Source organism: Argentina silus (genome assembly GCF_951799395.1).
Source record: "Argentina silus genome assembly, chromosome: 2".
NCBI classification, from domain to species: domain Eukaryota; kingdom Metazoa; phylum Chordata; class Actinopteri; order Argentiniformes; family Argentinidae; genus Argentina; species Argentina silus.
Window position 1 is genome coordinate 22,503,879 of NC_139656.1, and position 20,976 is coordinate 22,524,854.

The 20,976-nt window shown below is 42.2% G+C and overlaps 2 protein-coding genes across 2 annotated transcripts; both read left to right on the forward strand.

The window, feature by feature from the left end:
• Positions 1-1,828: 1,828 nt before the first annotated feature.
• ehd1b (EH-domain containing 1b) lies at positions 1,829-15,531 on the forward strand. Its single transcript, XM_083692079.1, has 5 exons — positions 1,829-2,629; positions 6,455-6,552; positions 12,353-12,765; positions 12,979-13,143; positions 13,592-15,531. The coding sequence occupies exons 1-5, from the start codon at positions 2,229-2,231 to the stop codon at positions 14,111-14,113; spliced, it is 1,599 nt and encodes a 532-aa protein (XP_083548205.1). The 5' UTR covers positions 1,829-2,228; the 3' UTR covers positions 14,114-15,531.
• A 585-nt stretch (positions 15,532-16,116) lies between these two features.
• Positions 16,117-20,705, forward strand: adssl (adenylosuccinate synthase, like). Its single transcript, XM_083697406.1, has 13 exons — positions 16,117-16,356; positions 17,000-17,102; positions 17,226-17,294; positions 17,405-17,455; positions 17,589-17,655; positions 17,928-18,035; positions 18,679-18,760; positions 18,965-19,091; positions 19,229-19,383; positions 19,484-19,608; positions 19,768-19,865; positions 19,996-20,145; positions 20,246-20,705. The coding sequence occupies exons 1-13, from the start codon at positions 16,132-16,134 to the stop codon at positions 20,296-20,298; spliced, it is 1,413 nt and encodes a 470-aa protein (XP_083553532.1). The 5' UTR covers positions 16,117-16,131; the 3' UTR covers positions 20,299-20,705.
• Positions 20,706-20,976: the final 271 nt, after the last annotated feature.

Below are 20,976 nucleotides of genomic sequence, written 5' to 3' on the forward strand. Positions count from 1 at the left end.
CTCACTGTCACATATAGTTTTTAAATGTATTGAGTACCATGTGTGAAGGTATTCAGTCCAAATGAGTAGTTCAACACTACAAATAGTGGAAGAGGAAGAATGGGACGCAGGGTGATGACCTATGAATTGACAGCCAGTGTTTGCAACCCGACTGCCTGTCAGTTCTGTAGGCCACTGCCTTGCCTGTCCTGCTGAACACACACAGCCAGGTTTAGATAAACAGGGTCATTGGTACGGTTGAATTACCAGAAAACGAAGGTGACACACCATGGATAATATTACGAATTTAATTACTTGTCATGAAATTAAACCCTTGAAGACACATTTGTGTGGACAGAAGCCATGTTATGTTATTTATTGATGTAATAATCATATTATTGAAGATCTAATCAATCGTAATTATTAAGATTTCACATGATCAGTTGCACATAATGTCACATTACCAAATATTGAGTGAATGGATAGCGTTTTGGAATAAAGTTCTTCATATAGGCCTACTTGTGTACAAATTAATTATGCCAGTGCTATGTGTTCGGTTGCCAATATTGTAAATAAAGATTGAAAGACTTTCTGTGTGTCTGTCACGTATCCTCCTTACATATCTGCAATCATGCATTAGATAAGAACACAATTACTAGGTTATGTGCTCTTGTTTCACCTGGGGTGAGATCATTCCTATTTACATCCAAGAAGTTAACATGTTGTCGAGTACAGGCTATACTGGACCTTAGCATTTATGTAGTCTGACCACAGAGCGGGGGTGTTGCAACATAAACCTGCCAGAAGCAGTTGAGATGAAAGTGACTCCCAGGCCAACCACAATCCCTATAACCAAATAAATACATAAATAAATGAATGAATACATAAACAAACAATCCCTACAACCCTTATTTCCTAGACACTTTTGAACATTTGAGATGGATTAGACAGAAATAAGCAAGATGGCAAAGAATTCCATCAAGCCTATGAGCCAGAGAGCACGGTAGAGCTACTGTACTGAAACAAGATATAAGACCTTTTTATTAGCCACAGAACCGAGGTTGGTGGAATTTCTTTCCAGCATGTTTGGGACCATTCTATATTATCAACTTATGGGGAGCTCTCACTGGCATACAGTACAGCAATGAGACAAGACAGACAGTATAATACAACTATAGCTGTCCAATTCCTTCAAATCTACAGAAGCGTCAAGGCATTAGGAGATAGGGGTTGTTTCTGGACAGTCTCAGTTTTACTATCATCTTTCCCCTCCCATGTCCCTTCAACCAAATCGCATAGCTCCACCTCTTCTCGTCGTCTTTTCAGTTTATAAGAAATCATTAGGGAGTCAGGGAAAACCACCAGAATTGCTTAACTCCATACTTTTATTTTCACATTGCAGCATCAGATGAGTCACCTTCATGCTCATGATAACCCTCCTCCTTTACACGCGGGTGGAAATCTGACTGTGACTATCACCTGAGAGGAGTTTAGTGTACTTGATCAGAAATCTGTATCAGATTTGTGTCATGATTGTACAATGAGCAAATATGTAATTCTTCACGCTGTCCTTGAGGACTATTTCCCTTGCGCAAATAATATAATATAGGCTAAAGTTACGATGCAAGTAATGATAGGATTATCTGTACAATTACCCGCTTTATTCCGATTTGGTTAGTCATTCATATTTGCAAACCACACATGTGCATTGATGTGCTTTGACGTGTAGTTTGCTGGCCTTTATTTTGAAATAACCCCCTCTGTAACTTTAACGAATTCTCCAATCTTTTACTGCTGTCTCCGCTGGGAGGGACTGGAGAAGCACACAGGCGAGGGGGCGCAAGGTCTTCTATGACAAGGCAGGGAGGATTTCATTCCACGGCGCTTGCCAACCAGCCACTACTAGGCGTTTTACACTAGCTACCATAGTTTCAGTTTTAGGACGCTAGATAGCTCCATTCATGTATTTCAAAAGTAGTTAGTAAGCTGGATAGATTCAGGTGAAGACAGCTAAGAACAGATCTGACTGGTTTTTTGTTGAACCTTTGACAAACTGTTATCTCGTTCAGTTTGTCTGAACAGGTCAGACCGGCGACACTTTCTGCTAGCTTAGGCTAACCGTTAGCAGGCTGGCTAATATAGACTCATTCAAACTCATTACAGCGACACAGTCACCGAGTCGACATTAGTGAGAGTTAACAATTTGGGTTCATTCTACGTGCAAGATATTTTTTTTTACACCGGGCACCATGTTCAGTTGGGCGAGCAAAGATGGCAAGAAAAACGATCCAGAACTATGTCAAACTGTGTCGGATGGGTTGAAGCGACTTTACAGAAACAAACTATTTCCCTTGGAAGACACCTACCGCTTCCACGATTTTCATTCACCGGCTTTAGAAGATGCTGATTTTGACAACAAGCCCATGGTGCTCTTAGTTGGCCAATACTCGACTGGTAAAACCACATTCATCCGGCATCTGATGGAGCAAGATTTCCCCGGCATGCGGATTGGGCCCGAACCGACCACCGACTCCTTCATAGCGGTCATGCATGGTGAGCAGGACGGGCTGATCCCAGGCAACGCTCTTGTAGTTGACCCCAAGAAACCCTTCAGGAAACTCAACGCGTTCGGCAATGCCTTTCTGAACAGGTGGGAGTCCCTTTAAATTAGCTTAGCTTGCTATAGTTTAGCTCTTCTGAAACATGTATTAATCCCAAAACACCAAACATGTATTGGTAACGATTTACTAGCTAGCTACCCCCAGAGCTACCAGTAAGGTCTTTCAAGAGGATGATTGCTACAACTATGATCTTGGTTGTCATAGAAAAACCAGATAGCTAACAATTTCTACGTTTTATTATTATTATTATCTTGGAAGCCATGCATGCAGTCCTTCATTCAGTTCATTTGTTCAACATTTTTTTATTGTCCTCAGACAGTCAGATGTTGAGTACTCTGTGAAAGTATGAGAAGGTGGGGAGTGGCCAGTATAGCGTTTGGTGTTTTGAACTTTGAAGAGCTTTGGTCCTCTTGAGGAGTGAGAAAAATACGTGTAGTGCCTTAACAAAATACACATTTATTTTCCTTTCCTATATTTATATTAACCAAACTGTAGCCTAAATCACCTTAACTGAGTGACAAGTCAAGAGTAGAGTGTCTCAAATAGGAAGCGATATATCACTTGAATTAAATTGTTTATTTAATATCAGACTGAAAAAGTGCCTAGCATAGATTACTTTTTCTTATGATTGATGGATAGATGATTCACTCACTTAGACAAATGTATTTGTTGTAAGTCGCTTTGGATAAAGGCGTCTGCTAAATGGCATAAATGTAATGTGGGGTAAAAAGGGGTGTGGCGATGAATGCGAGAACTCAAATGCAACGTTGTAAGTTGCAGAACATAAAAAGTACCTACCTTTTTCTTTTTATACAGATCACTTTTTCAAATTGGTTCGAATTGATTTGTATACATAGGGGACTTTTTTTAGGGGCAGAATGTCTCCTTTATGGAAACTCAGGTTCCATCGAAATCAAGGAACAAGGCATCTTCTTGCTTGATGCATATTGCAAATGTGCCTGTCGGTTCAATCAATTATTAACTGAAATTGTTCTCATAGCTCCATTGATTTGCAATAGAGAAGTTAACATTTTGAGGCCTTACTTAACTTTTGCAGATTTAGCCTATTTCATGTTGTATCTTTACAAGTATATAGTCAGGGATATGGATCCTTGGTTCACTAAAACTATTCTCAGTCATGACTATTGGACTGTCACGCTGAACGATTTGACCATTGCAAGACCATTGCAATAGTCTACAGTTAATGACAATGTAATTAATTGTCTCCCATGTATTAGCCTACATTCCAGCCTACCCTATTGCTGTGAGATAGGCTACATCACTAGCAACTAAGTAGCCTTGTGTGCCAGAACACAAGCCAGAAGAGCCTATCTCCTGTTTCTGTAGTGTGAGGCAGCTTGATGTTCAACACGCTGGACAGGATGCTACTCTGTCACAGGGCCTACATCACTACTGAGCAGTTTTATGGTAACCGCTCAGGATTTATTTCCCTGCCCTTTGAACATGACAAACTAGTTACATATTATTATGAGTGATTCGGTTCATCCTGAGAATGTTGAACGTGTTGAAGCCACAGTGGACTTAGGAAATAGGAATTAGTAAAGGGTGTTATGGATATCCATGTAGGTAGGTAGGTAGGTAGGTAGGTAGGTAGGTAGGTAGAAACTTTATTTATCCCTAGGGGAAATTCAGGTTCCAAGTAGCTTAAAGACATAGAGACATAACATACACATACAACATACAACATAAGCAGGATGTGTGTGTGTATAGCCTAATTTAGGGAGCTTTATGAAGATGCCGATTGGGTGCTCTATTTGACAGTTTTCTCTTTGACTCCTTGTTTATGTTAAGAAATTTTATCATGTCACATGTCAGTTTTGGGTACACACCTATTTTCAAATGTTCAATCAGTTGTGCACCTTCCTTGGGTGTGACACAAGCTGACACTATTCCATCTTTTAAAGGGGTCATCTTGACAGCCACACGCAAAATGGGGTCCTCAGTATTGAATGTCATTCCTGACTTAAGTGAATGAGCGGGTGGGGGTGGAGGTGGTAAAAGGGGGAGTGGGGATATGAAGGGGCCGTCCAAGGGAAGCACTGATGGAAGCTGAGAATAGTGGTGCTGTAATGCTACTATTTGATTACAGAACAGAGTAGAATTATTCAGTGAAGATACAGAGATCAGATCCATTTTTATTTAACGTTTATTTTATCAGGGAGTCCCATTTGACCTCCTAGAACAGACAGTGCAGGAGCTGAGCCGAGCCTTCAATTTGTGATTTTCCCTACTGTCTTTTAGGCACGGCTGGTCTCTCCTCCTAGCCCTATGGCCCCCTTAACCCCAACATTGACACCTGATTACAGCTGGTGTGTTAGTGTAGACTAGGGTCAACTTTCAAGCTGTCCAGATGGATTCATATTGTGCATGCAGTAGTGCATTCATTCCCAAGTGTCAAATGTCTGCTGTCAAGATTTCTCTGGCACAGGAAATATTAGGCTACACCTTCCCCCTTGTTGTTATGACAATAACAGATCTCTTTCTGTCTACAACACCCAGAACGTTTGAATGGTAAAAGCATGTATGTGTTTTTACTGAGCCCAAGACCGATTCACTCACTGGTTAACCAATAGCATTTTTTGTTTCTGTTGTGGTGGGCCAACTGGTCAGGTTTTAGACTGGAAAGGCCTGAGTCAGGTCTTTATTCCAGCTTTGCCTTGGCAGAAATACTTCAGGGACTGACTCAGCAGTTTCTCTCTTTCTCTTGCAAACAGCACACTCAAAAATGGTCCCCAGCTGAGATTCTGACCCACACAGCGTGTTTCCTTGTCACTCTTGGCAATGCACTCTGTCATCCATAACCTTTCCATCACACCCGGCCTCACTCTGCATCTCTCCAAGCCCCAACCCCCTGACGTTACACTCCAGAGATGTATGGTGCTGTCAGGGTGGTGTATGCTGGTGTACGTCTGTGTCTCCCTGAGCGTCTCTCTGTTTGAGTTTACAGCTTTGCACGGACTGAGAGACACAGAACACATGTTGGTTGGCAAACAGGCTAGCCAATGGAACGCCAGGAATTCAGGATGAGAGTATGTGGAAAAGGAGGGAATAGAAGAGACTGGTACGCAGATTCATGACCAAGATGGACAGGGGGGAAATGGAGGAACACATTCAGGGTGTGGGCGACACAGAGTGGTATCGTCATGAATAATGCCTACATACATACAGATAAGCTGAGAGAATCCGATCATGGAAAAGGTGAGGTAAAGGGTTCTGCCAAAAAGAAAGGAATTCCTGCCCCTCAGTCATGGGGAAGAGGAACAAGAGAAAAACAACCTCAACAGAGGAAAGAGGAATCTTTTTTTCCCCCCAGTATGCTCTGCTTTTTGGCACTACCCTTGCTTACAGTCATTTGTATCTTAGAAAAACAGTGGTGAGATCATGTAGGCTAACAGTTACTGAAGGCCCTTCACAGAGTCTCTGTTACATGTTGTTTAGTTGAACACTAGCCTAATTCAAAAGGGGTTGTATAGTATAGGCCTACATAGTGTACAAAGAGTGGGGCGTCTATTCATTGTATTGAGACTAGCATATGGTTTTGTGATTCAATTGGAGGGTCTCCAAAAACAATAAAGTCACTCTATTTTTAGAGGGGCAGGACAGAACGCTGAGGCCTACACTGCTTCTCATCTATTGTCTTAGATGATCATCAAAGCTCAATTGTTATTAGTAATTTGTGGTATGTCTGTATTCTGACTTTCAATGAATAGACACCATTTTGAAGTATGATGACATATGATTCCATTTGGTTGCGAGTCTTTGCTATGACTTTGATTACAGAGGTTGTTGTCAGTTATAGATGCTCACTCCGTCTTTTTCTTTCTTTCACACAGGTTTGTGTGTGCCCAGATGCCCAATGCTGTTTTGGAGAGCATCAGTATCATTGACACCCCAGGAATTCTGTCCGGAGAGAAACAGAGGATCAGCAGAGGTAACCACTCTTTTCATTCTCTCTCTAGACTCCCCCTCTTCCAGCATCACTTTCATCAACTCTTCTTCCCCATCACAATGATATTACTTCTGCCCTAAACCTAGCCCCAACCTCAATCCTACCCCTAAATCCAGCCCTAGCCCTAAATCTAGACCTAGCCCTGACCCTAACCCTTGATCCATCTTGCTATTTTCTCTTTGTGGTCAGTCTTTATGGTCAGTCTGTCCAATTATCTTAAGACCATGTAACATGGTAAAATCATTTTCACATGTGTCCCTTAGAATGCAGATTCATGCTGTTAATATTATAGACACACCCTTAGTGAGGAATGTAATTGAATTAGCCACATTACCAGAGCATTTCAAGGCATGTATTTTTAGCTGTCGTGTTTACGTTACTGCATAACAACCTACTCTCTGATTTATAGACCAAATTCCTTTCTGTGTTCTGTGTCAGGGCACAGCCACCTCATATACATGGTCCTTGTCTAACCTTTAGGGTATGTTGGTTTACTATATAGCTACAACATATGGTAATTTTATTGTGTGAAGATGTTGTATTTTTCTATGATAGGAAAACAATATTTTAGTTTGAGGTGTTAGGTGTCAAGCTGTGGTACCTTCCTGTCGTGTGTGTGTGTGTGTGTGTGTGTGTGTGTGTGTGTGTGTGTGTGTGTGTGTGTGTAAGGGAAGAGGGAATGTTAGGACCTTCCCACACCCTTGCCCCCCTCATGTTCTCCACAGTGACGGGGGAATGGGTGTGAGTGGCATCCCACTCTGAGATGAATACTGACAAAGAGGAAGGCCGCCAGGGGCCAGGAAACAGTTGCTCCTGTAGGGAGGAGGGGGCTCAGAGAAGCAAAGGACGGGGGTGGGGGACGGAGGATTAGGGCTGAAACACTCCTGTGGCTCCTGTGCAGGATGAGTAACAATGAGACTGATGAACAGAGTTGTTAGTTCACCCTGACTGTGCCTAAGGCCTTACAATATATCCAAAGCATACATTAAATTCTAGGTTTTACCTGTTTTACCAATAAATGTGTTTACTCTTTATTCAAATGTGCTTCCAGGACAGCTTTGTGTACCCATAGTTAGGAATAGTCTCAACAATATGAAATGCCTTAAGAGGTCATTGTGAATCTTACTCTTTGCCTGTGTGTGTGTGCGTGCACAGAGTGGCTATAAATATGAGTCACAGCAAGCCGAACAAATGGAGTCAGAAGGAATACTAGGTGTTGTCATACTAGAGCATTTTGTCCCTGTGGAATCCCCCGGGGTTACCGGCACATCATCAACCCTGGATGAGCTCTTCCCTGATGTGTTCACACGTAACTTGTCACCCTGGTGCGAGCATTTTAACATTTTTGAACTCTGGGCCTTAGAAGGGTTGAGTCACCTCAGGTCCAGTGGTTAAGTGTGAAGACACCAGCCTGGTCAACAGGGTCACCTTGGGGTTAAAATGCTAGTTTCTAGGGGAAAGACACGATTATGGACAAAAGGGATGAGATTGTAGGGACTTGTGGAGGAGGTAGAAGCTGGGCTTTTATAAAGTTGTCTGCTTTGACTCCCTCACAACCTTGGTGGTGTAAAAGTAGATTGTTAATAGATCTTAGTAGACTCTCTTTGATGTTCGAGTGCTAAAGGCAAAAGGTCGAATGAGAGGCTTTGATGTCCAATGGAATTGATGAGAGCAGAAAGATGGTATGTTGAACCATCCTTACAAAGCACTTAGCTGTTGGGGTGGGGTGGGGTGGGTGGGGTGGGGTGGGTGGGCATTAGAACTGGGCTCTCATGCACTTACTGGAGAGAATATTGAATACTACATACCCAGTACCCACTCAACCACTGTTGGCCATACCAAAACACATGCTGACGTGATCATAGTGAACACTAATTGGACAGGCCTGAATAGATTTGAATATAGGCCCGCGATGGGCCATGACGTTGATGCAAGCATTACATGTGTCAGGAGTCGACTACACTGCACTGACACTACAGTTTGTAGATTACAGTTTTAGTGCACTTAGTGTTGTCAGAATTATTTTCTCTGAAATGGTTAATGAGCTTTTTGTGCAAGGCAGGGCCAGTTGTTTCAGAAGGGAAAGCCCTGCTTAAGTAGCCAATGATGGAAAATATGAGGTGATCGGTTGTAGTTTCCCCAAGCTTGGCTCTTATCTCTCTATAGCATACACACACACACACACACACACACACACACAGGAAACCCACCCCAGAGTCAATGTAGGGTCACTGCAGTACACTTCTCCATTGTCCCTGTAACCTAGGAGTGGCACATCGAAATTGAACGCTGTCAGTCTTTCCCCCTCACAAATTCTCTCACCAACCTCTGAATTCCCCTTCATCTTTTCCTTCCATTTGTTTTAATTATTTGGTTAATCTAATAGGGTCTGTGAACGTAATGTCTTTGTTGGCTATTGCAGTGTGCTATCTGCCTAAGAAAAGTGATACTCGTCTCCATTTGTCCTTGCAAGGGCGGTTAATAATTTCCTGAAGTCTTCTGACTATATCTGTCCACTCCCTTAGCTTTACAATTCTGTTAATCATAAAATGTGTTTGAGAATATGGAAAAATAATATTCAGCTGTCGACATCTACATGACATGATGACCTTGGTGACTGCCTGCATCTGTCTCAACCATCTGTAATCAAAAAGTGGAAATATAGAAGAACATTTTTGAGAAATGTCCTTAGTGTTGTTCAAGAAGAAACATCATGTTGTTGCTCATAACACACAGTTACGTGTGTTGGGTTAGATTAGTTTAATTTATCCTTACGAGGAAACTGCTGTTCTGCCCTGTCAGGGTAAGTGTAGTAAGACTACAGTAGGTCACTTCGTCTGTGAAGGCAAGGCAGTCAGTATCCTTTTCACTCTTGCGTGCTGTGCAAGGTTCAGTTGGAGAGACGGTTTATTATTTACTATACACATTCTTATTTACCCTACACATTGTCCTTAGTGACTCTGCGCTTATGCCCGAGTGTCAGGTATCAGTGGTGTTCTCTCTGACTCAGACAATTCTTGGCAAATTAAACCTAGTAATAAAGGGGTTGCTGTTTCTGCAAGCGAGCAGGAAAATATTTGAACACATGTGGTTAACCGGTGACAACAGATGGCTTATGCAACGTGGCTCCTTAACCTTAAAGGAGAAGACATTTTATCTTGACGCCACTTGATGCGCGTTTATGTTTCAGAACCGTTTAAAGTTCAATTTAGTTGATAAAACACACACAGGCACACACACTTGCACCCGTGCATCAATATAAATACCGAATGAATCGGTTAAACTGAGTCAACAAAGGATTCCAAAATGTTCCTTTACTTTAGATAACCTAGGATCAGGATTCAGGAAGGAGACCACTTAGTGGTAGAGGAGGAAGTGGGGGTCCAGGGGTAGGTTCAGTGCTGGACAGCATACTGGACCCTTCTCTCTCTGTTCATGTGGATCTGACTGCCTTGGTTTCATTGACCTGTGTTTTTAAGTTAATAGATTATTATCTAGATAGTTGATGTCTCAGCCAAGTTGATGGTATGCACTGACAACGGTTCATGGTGGTGCAGGTGGTTAGCTAGAATTTGTAGGAAACAAACCAGATTGTGCCGGAGTTCTTCAAGTATAGGCGTCCAGACAGATACAAACATGCCTGCTATCAGACAGCTGAGCATGTCTATTTCTGAGCCCTCCATGGCTGGTTTCACATTCCTAAACTATGCTTCATAGGAGTTTGAGTATGCCACTGACTGACGTTATCCATAAGATCAGCACATGGGCTAGAGTATTCGTATCGATGGCAGTACAACTGAGGCCTGACTTAGACTGTGTGGTTAGAGGTGACGCTTGGCTTTCTCAAAGACATTTGGAATGCACTTCCTTCTCTTGTTGGCACGCCATTTTCTCAGGTCACATTTTATTTTTATTCCACCAGTAGTCATTTTAAGGTCATGTTAAGGTGTGGCAACTATTAGTCTTCAGATTGAATGAAAGACTTATGACTGTCGCTGTGCTTTATGATCTCCTCAGAATGGATTCGGTATCCCTTTATTACCACTTACCCAGTTAAAGCAAGAGAGAGATAAGAGGAGCTGAGCTGTTCTCGTAGACTTTGCTGGGTCACACTCTTACTGGATAAGTCCAGAGATCACACTTCACGTCGACACAGAACTACTCGGACTGAGGAGAAGAAAGACAGGAAGGTTTTCATGAGGGATGGACTCTCCCCTGCCATCACTGCGGTTTGATCCTAATTAACAGCACAGTTCTATCAGACTACTGTTCAACTGAAATTCCCAGTCACATAACTGTCTATTCTCAGTCACTATTAATAAGTGAAGCGCCAATCCAGAGACAGGCAGACTAAAAAGAGGAGAGGCTTTATGCACACAGGTGGACACTTTGATGGCTTGTCATTTTGTTTTCAGAGGCTGAAATATACAGTCATGTAATTTGAATCTGACGCATCCAGTTGTTACATAAAAAAGAACAGCTCTGCAGTGTTCTTGATGTTTAGCTCTAGGCTGTATGTTGGTTGTGTGAGAGAGATAGTGAGATAAAGACAGATCTGTTTCGCTGCAAGCTGCTCAAATAGAACGCTGAGTCAGCCTTGTTCCCTCAGCACTTCCTAAACCCATTTAAAAAACTGTGGACGTTAATAGTTTTTGATAAGGAGAATGGCCAAAAGTACTACTCTGTATGGCTCTCTTCTGTTTTGGGTCTCCACCTCTAGCACAGTGTGAAGATGTCAGTTGTGCCCTGTTTGGCCCCAAGTATATTTTAGAATGAAAAGATAAATTGCTGTTCTAAACAGAGATGAGGAAGAGGTCTCTTTGTGGGCCCAGTGTCTCCGCTGCACAATTTATGCTTTGAGGGCTCTTTCCTGTTTGTCATTCAGAGGAGGATATGTCTGTGTCGAGGTAGGGAGTAGGCCGCCATCTCTGTTGGATGGAATGGACTTCATACAGAATTAGAACAACACTATGAATGTCAAGTCATGAATGGGCCAATTTAATCCTTTAACACAGTTTCTTTTCTTTTTTTTATTAGAGGTTGATATCCTTTGTTACTGTATTTTTAAGTGAAATCAATTGTTGGACTCTTGACAAATTGCGCTCCAGTTAGAGAGAGAAAAACAGAAAAAGCATACTGTAATACTTAATCTCTATTTAGAACATGAGATGGATATCTGAATCATGACATTGATTTCTTATGATTTTTTGGGATAGATCAAACCATGTCTATCCTCTCAGCCCATGTGCCATAGGTAGAGGGTAAACGCTACACGTGTACATGGCGTGTCACACTGAGAGGAGAGAGAGGAAAATGGAGGGAGGGTGTTATTTTGTTAAGGGTTTCCTGGCACAGGAAAAACACATTTTGTCTCTCTCATTGTGAAATGTACCTGTTTGTAGATCTGTAGCTGTGTGTGAGAATTTGTCTTTGGCTGTGTGGAAGGACCGTGGAGACAGGATGAACTGGGCCGACACTGTCCTCAGAGCTGATTGATATGCACATGTAGAGAAACAAACACTCTCTTGACCTGAGGGTGGCATACACATTCTTAAGCACACATATATGGGTTTCTATTGTAACGCCTTATATAATAACTCATGTCATTCAAATAAAAACTGGTCTTAGTCAGAAATGTATGGTTAGCTACTTGATCTCACACCCTTTTCATTCCAGAGATTTAAATGTGGTCATCTTGGGAAATGGTTGAACGCATGCATGTACAGTAAGCGAGATTTCACACCCTCAACAGACCTAACCATAACTCTCTACACTTCTCCAGGTTATGACTTTGCTGCAGTTCTGGAGTGGTTTGCTGAGCGCGTCGATCGCATCATCCTGCTCTTCGATGCCCACAAACTGGACATCTCTGATGAGTTCTCTGAGGTGATCCGCGCCCTGAAAAACCATGAGGACAAGATGCGCGTGGTTCTGAACAAGGCTGACCAGATTGGCACACAGCAGCTTATGAGGGTCTATGGCGCCCTCATGTGGTCCCTCGGCAAAATTGTCGGCACCCCAGAGGTGATCCGGGTGTACATCGGTTCCTTTTGGGCTCAGCCGCTCCTGATTCCAGATAACCGAAAGCTTTTTGAGGCAGAGGAAACTGACCTTTTCCGTGACATCCAGGGTTTGCCTCGGAATGCTGCCCTCAGGAAGCTCAATGACCTCATCAAACGTGCTCGTCTCGCAAAGGTGAGACACTACATTTTGGAGCTGTTAACATTTATCGCTTGAAAGTAGCCTCCTTTCTCAGAAATCTAAATTATAATGTACGTAGTGTATTCGATTGGGTAATACATGGCATTCATTGAACCTTACAAAACAATATATTGTAGAACCACAATGTGCCACAATGGTCAGATATTAAGGTCCAGATATGACTTTCTTCCACTTGCCACCCTCCAGGTCCATGCTTACATCATCAGCTCTCTCAAGAAAGAAATGCCCAACATGTTCGGAAAGGATAATAAGAAGAAGGAGCTCATCGCCAACTTGGGAGATATCTACCTGAAAATTGAGAAAGAGCACCAGATCTCACCTGGCGACTTCCCCAAACTAACGAAGATGCAGGTACTGTACATAAATACAAAAAGACATATATTTGTTAAATGAAAGTAATTGTGTTGTAGAAGTAGCCACACTGGTAAAGTTGAATGTCACTCACTGGGTTTTCCAGCGTTGCAGTACTGACTTGCTCCCACCATAATTATTTGAATATTTTCATTATTTCTCTTTCCCCATCATCCCAGAAACAGAGGCAGTGGGAAAATTGTGTAGGTTAGAGGATTTATTTAAAAAGAAAATAGGCTTCCAGCTATATTAGGGACTTGTCACATTAGCCACATTAATGTACCAGTACATTTTTATTAGCACGCTCAGCAAATTATCTGAAATAGCTATATTTACTATACAATTTGCTATGTTTGTCTTCAAGACAGCTTGTTGTCAAAAGTAGTTGATCGCAGATGTCCTTCCTTAACTTTATATCCCCTGACCTCCACCCTTTGTCAACACACAGGAGATCTTGGCAGGCCAGGACTTCTCTAAGTTCCAGGCTATAAAGCCCAAGCTGCTGGAGGCGGTTGAGGACATGCTAGCCAACGATATTGCCAGACTCATGACCCTCGTCCGCCAAGAGGAGGCAGCCATGCCCAGCCAGTCTGTCCAGGGTGGTGCATTTGAAGGCACCATGAATGGGCCCTTCGGCCATGGCTATGGCGAGGGTGCAGGCGAGGGCATTGATGAGCTAGAGTGGGTGGTGGCACGGGACAAACCCACCTACGACGAGATCTTCTACACCCTCTCTCCTGTCAATGGCAAGGTGTCTGGCGCCATGGCCAAGAAAGAGATGGTGAAGTCCAAGCTGCCCAACACGGTGCTGGGGAAGATCTGGAAGCTGGCCGATGTAGACAAGGACGGTTTCCTGGACGACGATGAGTTTGCCCTTGCCAATCACCTGATCAAAGTGAAGCTTGAGGGGCACGAGTTGCCCACTGATCTGCCAGAACACCTTGTGCCCCCCTCCAAAAGAGGACTGTAGAATTGGCAATCTCTCATCGGTGGCAGGGTGGGTGGCTGGAAGTAAGAAAATAAAAGGTTTGGGGTGGGATAAGTTGAAAGGGAAAGGTTTTGGCATTTTGAACTCTGTAAATGTGACAGGTGGTGGGTGTTTGAATGTGAACATATTTTGGTGAAGGGGTGGGGCAGGCCTATGGGAATGTGACATTATTTTCATGTTGGGGATGAAATTGATATGTTAGAGTATATCTATATGACAAATAGCATAGTCAATTTAAAGAGAAAAAATAGAGAAAAATAAAAAAAATGGACTTATTCATCACCTGATTCCCTGATTTTCATTAAGACTTATTTTGCTTATTATCTTCATGATTAGGTCTTATCACACTACATTAGATTCCACATTGGACCATTAAGCTAACATATGCTAAATAGAGAATCCAAATGAGTGCAGGGCCAGTTATGATTAAACACAATATATATTTTTATATGAGAGGGATTTGTATACTCTCATAGGTCATCACAAGGGCGATGATAAAGAAGTAAGGGGAGTTCAATGTTAATTTCAGCTGGGAACATGTTGTTTAAGTTAACCCTTATACCCTTTTAGTCTGTGATGTAGTACTTGGACTTGGACATGACAAATCAGGTTTGTCATGACTTGACTCAACTCCTGACTGAGGATTGAATTCAGACTCGACCATTGGTGACTTTTGACTCGACTTAGACTTAAGGTTTAGAGAGACTCTGCTACATCACTGCCTTTTTTGTTAAATATAAATGTGTAAAAACTAACTTAGTTTAATCAGAAAATGATCATTTCTAATCAAAGTAATTTGTGTATTTAGCTCTTTTAATTTCTGCAATTTGTACTGCAAAGTGCTCTTAGAGGCTGAGAACACGATTTGCAGAGGCACAGGGACCCATGGCAGGGCAACTACATAAGTATAGGACATGATGAATTATAACACAAATTATTCTAATAATAAATAAATATTCTAGTGTATTTTCCCAGGATGCCAAATATCTTTGATTTGTTTTGTCAGACAGAACCTGACTTATCAACTACACTAAACATGTTTCCCTGAGTAGTAGGGTGTTCATTGTGTTGTCACTCATACTGTCCATTATGAGCGGATGTTATTTTAAATATCTGACTGAATTGGCTCCTTTTACCCTTATGTTATGGCAAAACTATGAAATACATGTGATTGACACATCATATTATATGTCAATCAGTGAGGCATAAAATGTGGCTGGAAGTTTAATCCCTGTAATTCATTGTATCACTACCAATATGTTTGGTCAGCCTTAATACCAAAGTTGCTTAATTATTGTATGTAGAAGTGCCTCAATAGCTACAACTTTACAGCCCTCTTAAATTGTTCATATGTACATTTGTTTTTGGTCTCTATTTTGAAATAAAATTGTATTATAATACACATGTTTTTCTTTGATTACTTTTTTTAATAAGCCATTGCTAAGCATTCCTAGAAGAAGTCACAATTGGGAGGGCAACATCTGTTATAAAACAGGTATGAAAATATATAAAATGTCTAGGGGATGAGTCTCCCGAAATGCTTTTCACAGTAATACCACAGAACCTACACCTAGAGATGTTGTATATTATATTGAGGAGATACTGTATGTAAGAGTCTACACCTAAAATAAAAGGGCTGTGCTGGGTCTATTCGTTTTATTTTCGCGGTAAACGGGAAGGGCGGAGCTATACCCTTGGATAACCCTTGAATAACTAATAATATACAACCACTGATTGATATAATTTATATGAATGGCATACAACATTTCCTTATTTTTCGAGGTTCGCAGTCAGTTTTTTTTTACGAGTCAGCTGTCTCAAGCTCAGGAGGCAGCCAGCCGGGAAATTCCAGAATGCCAAGCCGGTGCGCCGTTTGTGCTAAACGAACGCTTCAGAACTAGCAGTAGCATCTGATCCAGGATCAGTGGTAGTTGTAAAAAGCACACTTCCTCTTTGAGTAACGCGCTAATTTAATCTTCCGGGAGAAAAACAGTAGCAGCATGGCAGCGGACAGCACAATGTCTAATGGCCGGGAAACGGCTTCCTTAAACGGCGAGCCAGCTATCAAGCGACCACGGGAAAGTAGTCTGGTCGAGTCCCTGCGCACTCCTAAGGAACCTCGTAATAAAGTGACTGTGGTGCTCGGTGCGCAATGGGGAGATGAGGGAAAGGGGAAGGTGGTTGATCTGCTAGCCATGGACGCGGACATTGTATGCAGGTGCCAGGTACGTACCTAGCAACAAGCAAATGTGAGCAAGACATGTTAACTTGACAAGATAAGCAAATGTCGTATAAACCAGCTAACTTGGTTAGCTAGATAATAAACTAACACTCACGTCCATTTCTGCAGAAGTAATTGCTCGTGCCGTGGCTATCACCATGCTATATTTCCTGGCTAGGTAGCTAGCTAGCTATTATTGCGATTCTTTCCAGCACCTTACGACCCCATGTGTTAGATAACAATACAATGTAGGCTGGCTAGATCTCCGCCGTGTTGGTTAAGACAAAATACAATAGCGAACGTCCATTGGTTATGCAAAACCATCTTTTGACATTGTGATACTGTACTGTACACAATGTTCAGGATCCATATGCCCTATTTGTTTTGTGTGGCTGCTTACAGTTCATTAGCTACAGCACAGGCGCGTGTCAGTGGTCCCAATCAGGTGATGGTCTTTGTTTTGTTTGAATGAGAAGTAAACTAGCCTACAAACAAATGGCGTCCATGCTGTCTGCTTTAACGGTAGGCCTGTGTGTTCAACGAAGGCTCTATCAGTTTGCTCAATAGGCTAGCAGATTTTACATGGTGCTGCTCATGCTTCCTGCTCTCTCCTCTTGATGTGAATGTGGTGTGTGTTCTTCTTCTAGGGTGGCAACAATGCCGGCCACACAGTAGTGGTGGACTCTGTGGAGTATGACTTCCACCTGCTGCCCAGCGGAGTGCTCAACAAGAAGGCTGTCTCCTTTATTGGTATGTGGACTTGTTTAGCCTAACAGTTTCTTTCCTGTACAATTGAATCCCTGACCAAGATGCTTGTCAGCTCCATTTTTCTCTTCAAATTGCTCCCATTTCATGCAAATCTCTCCCTTGCAGGGAATGGGGTTGTGATTCACCTGCCTGGACTCTTTGAGGAGGCTGCAAAGAACCTGCAGAAAGGAAAAGGTGAGGAGCTTTAGTAAAGACAATGGGAGAGATACAGGGGTGATGGATAAATTATATGGAATAAGTTTGATCATAACACTTAAACTATTTTTTTTGTGGTCTCATTCCAGGACTGCAAGGATGGGAGGAGAGGTTAAAGATTTCTGACCGTGCACACATTGGTGAGTTGCATGTTTTATGATTATAGGACATATGACTAATTTCCGATTCATTAAAAATTTAAAAAAAAAAATAATAATATCTGATGTTTCGATGTTGATGAATTTACTTTCTTTTACCTCCATTCACTCTCAGTTTTCAACTTCCACCAAGCGGTTGACGGGATTCAGGAACAACAGAGGCAGCAACAGGGAGGAAAGAAGTGAGTGGGTTTTGCTGTACAGGGAGGTGAATGTCTGCTCCTTATACAAGTTTGCTGCAGACTGTAGCAAAACTAATTCAAGTTGAGCCAAAGTATGTGTCATCAAATCAAAATATGATGGAGTGCATTACACATTATATTTAGCTGAAATAAGCAATTGACATGATGGTTTAATGCCTTTCAGAACTATCACAAGGGCAGGGTCAATTTTTCGTGCTGTACTCCCTAGAATCTACACTGTTAGAATAACACTGTTTCTGATACTTTTCCAGTTTGGGAACCACCAAAAAGGGCATCGGCCCTGCCTACTCCTCCAAAGCTGCTCGCAATGGATTGAGAGTCTGTGACCTTGTGTCTGATTTCACAGTTTTTGAAGAAAAGTAAGTCTCAGAATTATCTTGTGTTTAAATGAATGAATGCATGTGTTTGGGAACTGATGTTTTATGTGCTTTCATATGCAGAGACATAATGTGTACCCAGTGTGTTTTGCCTGTATTTACTTATGATATTGTGGAGATTAGAGAGGTAGGTCAGTCCATGTATTTTGTTTACTGTTAGATTGGCTGAGAATGCAACATGAATGTTTTCCCTTTATTGAAGACCCATCTATCTTAACGGTCCCTCCTGAAGACCTCTTCACCCCCACTACCCCCCTGTACAAGTTTCTCTCCTGTTAAATAAAATTTAAAAAAAAGTTTTCCTTCTTCTAGCATTGTGACTGCCTATGGCCCCTGGTCCGAGCATTGCTTACTTTATCTGATGATGACTGATGGATAGATGATTCACTTACTTAAACAAATGTATTTGTTCTAAGTCGCTTTGGATAAAGGCGTCATGAACAGTATCTTGCATATGTGATTTAAATGTAAGCCAAAATCTCTGACAAAAAAAGAATATCTATCTAAAAAAACAAAAAAAGAAGCTGTTTTTGCCCTTGCAGTCATTCTAATGTAAAGCTAGTGCCCCTGTTTTGTTTCTCTAGAATTAATGATTTATTTCCTGTCCTTTTTTTCTTTTACACAGGTTCCGTGTGTTGGCAGAGCATTTCCTGACTATGTACCCGAACCTCAATGTTGACATTGATAATGAGCTGCAGCAACTGAAGGTGAAAAGAGCACAGTGCCTTATAGTATCAATCTTTTTGACTAGCCTAAAACTTAAAGTGAGCCTTTGACTAGCTCTGTTGCAGTCAGGACTTGTAGTGAGTAAGAGGTCTACTTGTCACCCTGTTCTAGAGAGGCATCTTTATTCAGTAAGGCTCTGTGCCCCAGCAGTTGTTTGGCCACTGATTCCCTCTCTTTCCCGCCAGGAATATGCAGAGAGGTTGCGCCCCCTGGTGACTGATGGGGTGTACTTCATGCACAAGGCACTCACTGGGCCCACTAAGAAGATCCTGGTAGAGGGAGCCAATGCAGCCCTCTTGGATATTGACTTTGGTGAGAGAGGAAGTTGTTTTGGGTGTAGATTATCAGTGAAAATTATTGTGCTACTCAACAATGTTATGGAAATTTAAGAGAAATGGATCGTTGAGTTGATTGTAAATTATGTGCATTTGATTAATCACCTTTTCCAGGGACCTACCCCTTTGTGACATCATCTAACTGCACTGTTGGGGGAGTGTGCACCGGCCTGGGCGTACCCCCTTCTTACGTAGGGCGGGTGTATGGTGTTGTCAAGGCCTACACTACCCGCGTTGGGGTTGGGGCTTTCCCCACAGAACAGGACAATGTGAGTGTTCGTTTTTATGGAGTGTCTATCCTATAACTATGTACGTGCCTGCAGTTGACAGTCAATCTTTGTTACTACCCCCCCCTCTCCCCCCATACAGGATATTGGCAACTTGTTGCAGTCCAGAGGGAGGGAGGTTGGAGTGACAACAGGACGGAAGCGGCGCTGCGGCTGGCTTGATCTGATTCTGGTCAGATACGCCCATATGGTTAACGGCTTCACTGCGTAAGAGCCTGTCTCTGTGGTCTTCCCCTTTGCTGCATTTTAATTATTGAAACATGGTGTTATCTCTCATGTATATGCCTCTGACACGTTCAGTTGCTGTCCACACATGTACCTGTTTGTTCCATAACCATATTTGACAAGACTGGTACTCTCTTTCAGCATCGCTCTGACCAAGCTTGATATCCTGGATACACTACCAGAGATCAAAGTGGGTGTGGCCTACACTGTTGACGATCAGCCCCTTCCCAGCTTCCCTGGTAAGACACCACTACCCCCTTCTATCTTAAACACTTGCTCCTTTCACTTACCCATAGTCTGGGCTGAGTCTCATATTTGCACTCTCCTTCTCTTTGGGTCCGTTCTCATTCACCTTCCCTCTCTCTGCAGCTAATATGGACGTGCTGACGCGGGTGTCCGTGCAGTATGAGACGTTACCTGGCTGGTGCTGCAGCACTGAGGGGGTGAGGTCATTTGAGGAGCTGCCCCCTCAGGCACAAAGTTACATTCGCTTCATTGAGGACTTCCTGCAGGTGCCAGGTTAGTCAAGAGACAGTTCATGGTGCTGATGGTGTATGAGTTGTACTAAAACAGTCTGTAGTTTGATGATTTGATGATAATGTCTGTATTTGTTTTGCAGTGAAATGGGTTGGAGTTGGCAAATCCAGGGAGAGCATGATCAAGCTGTTCTGATCAGTTTGGGGTTCCGGAACTGTTGATCGTTTTGGGTCTCTTGACCTTCGTCGCAACAGCTGCTTGGGACAAGAATTCTGTTTAGTGAATAAATGCTAAGATGACTAACCTTGGGTTCAAAACTCAAAGTCTGTCCTACAGAAAAGAAGAACATCACCAGCAAGTTATTTGATAAATTGTGATTCACTTTCACAATAACTCTTCTGAACCGTAATTGATATCCTCCATTCTGTAGCAGCCTTTTGTTCTTGTATGAGAAGACAAAAGATTGAGCAATAGCGGTTTAGGTCTTCATCATTAATAGCTGGTACAGTGACCTTTTCCTGGCTTCAATCAACGTTTTCATTTAATTTCACTGAGATTTGTAACAACTTTTACAAATCAGCAGGATTTATTTTGTTTGCTTTCTTTTAAAGCTTGATTTTAAGATGACCCCACCATGTAGTTATTTTTTACACAACTGTACCTTTGCTGAATGGTTGATATACTAGATGTTTGAAGTGCCCTCTTAATTGGCGGTCTTTAGATAAATGGGCATGTCATACAGCGTGAAAGACTTTTGACAGGATTTGAAATGCAAAAGGGACACTCTCTAAAGCCTTAGTTTCATGTTGATCATTAAGATCAATACCTTATGATTGCACACAAACAGTGGCTGGTGTTAAGGAAAATAAATGC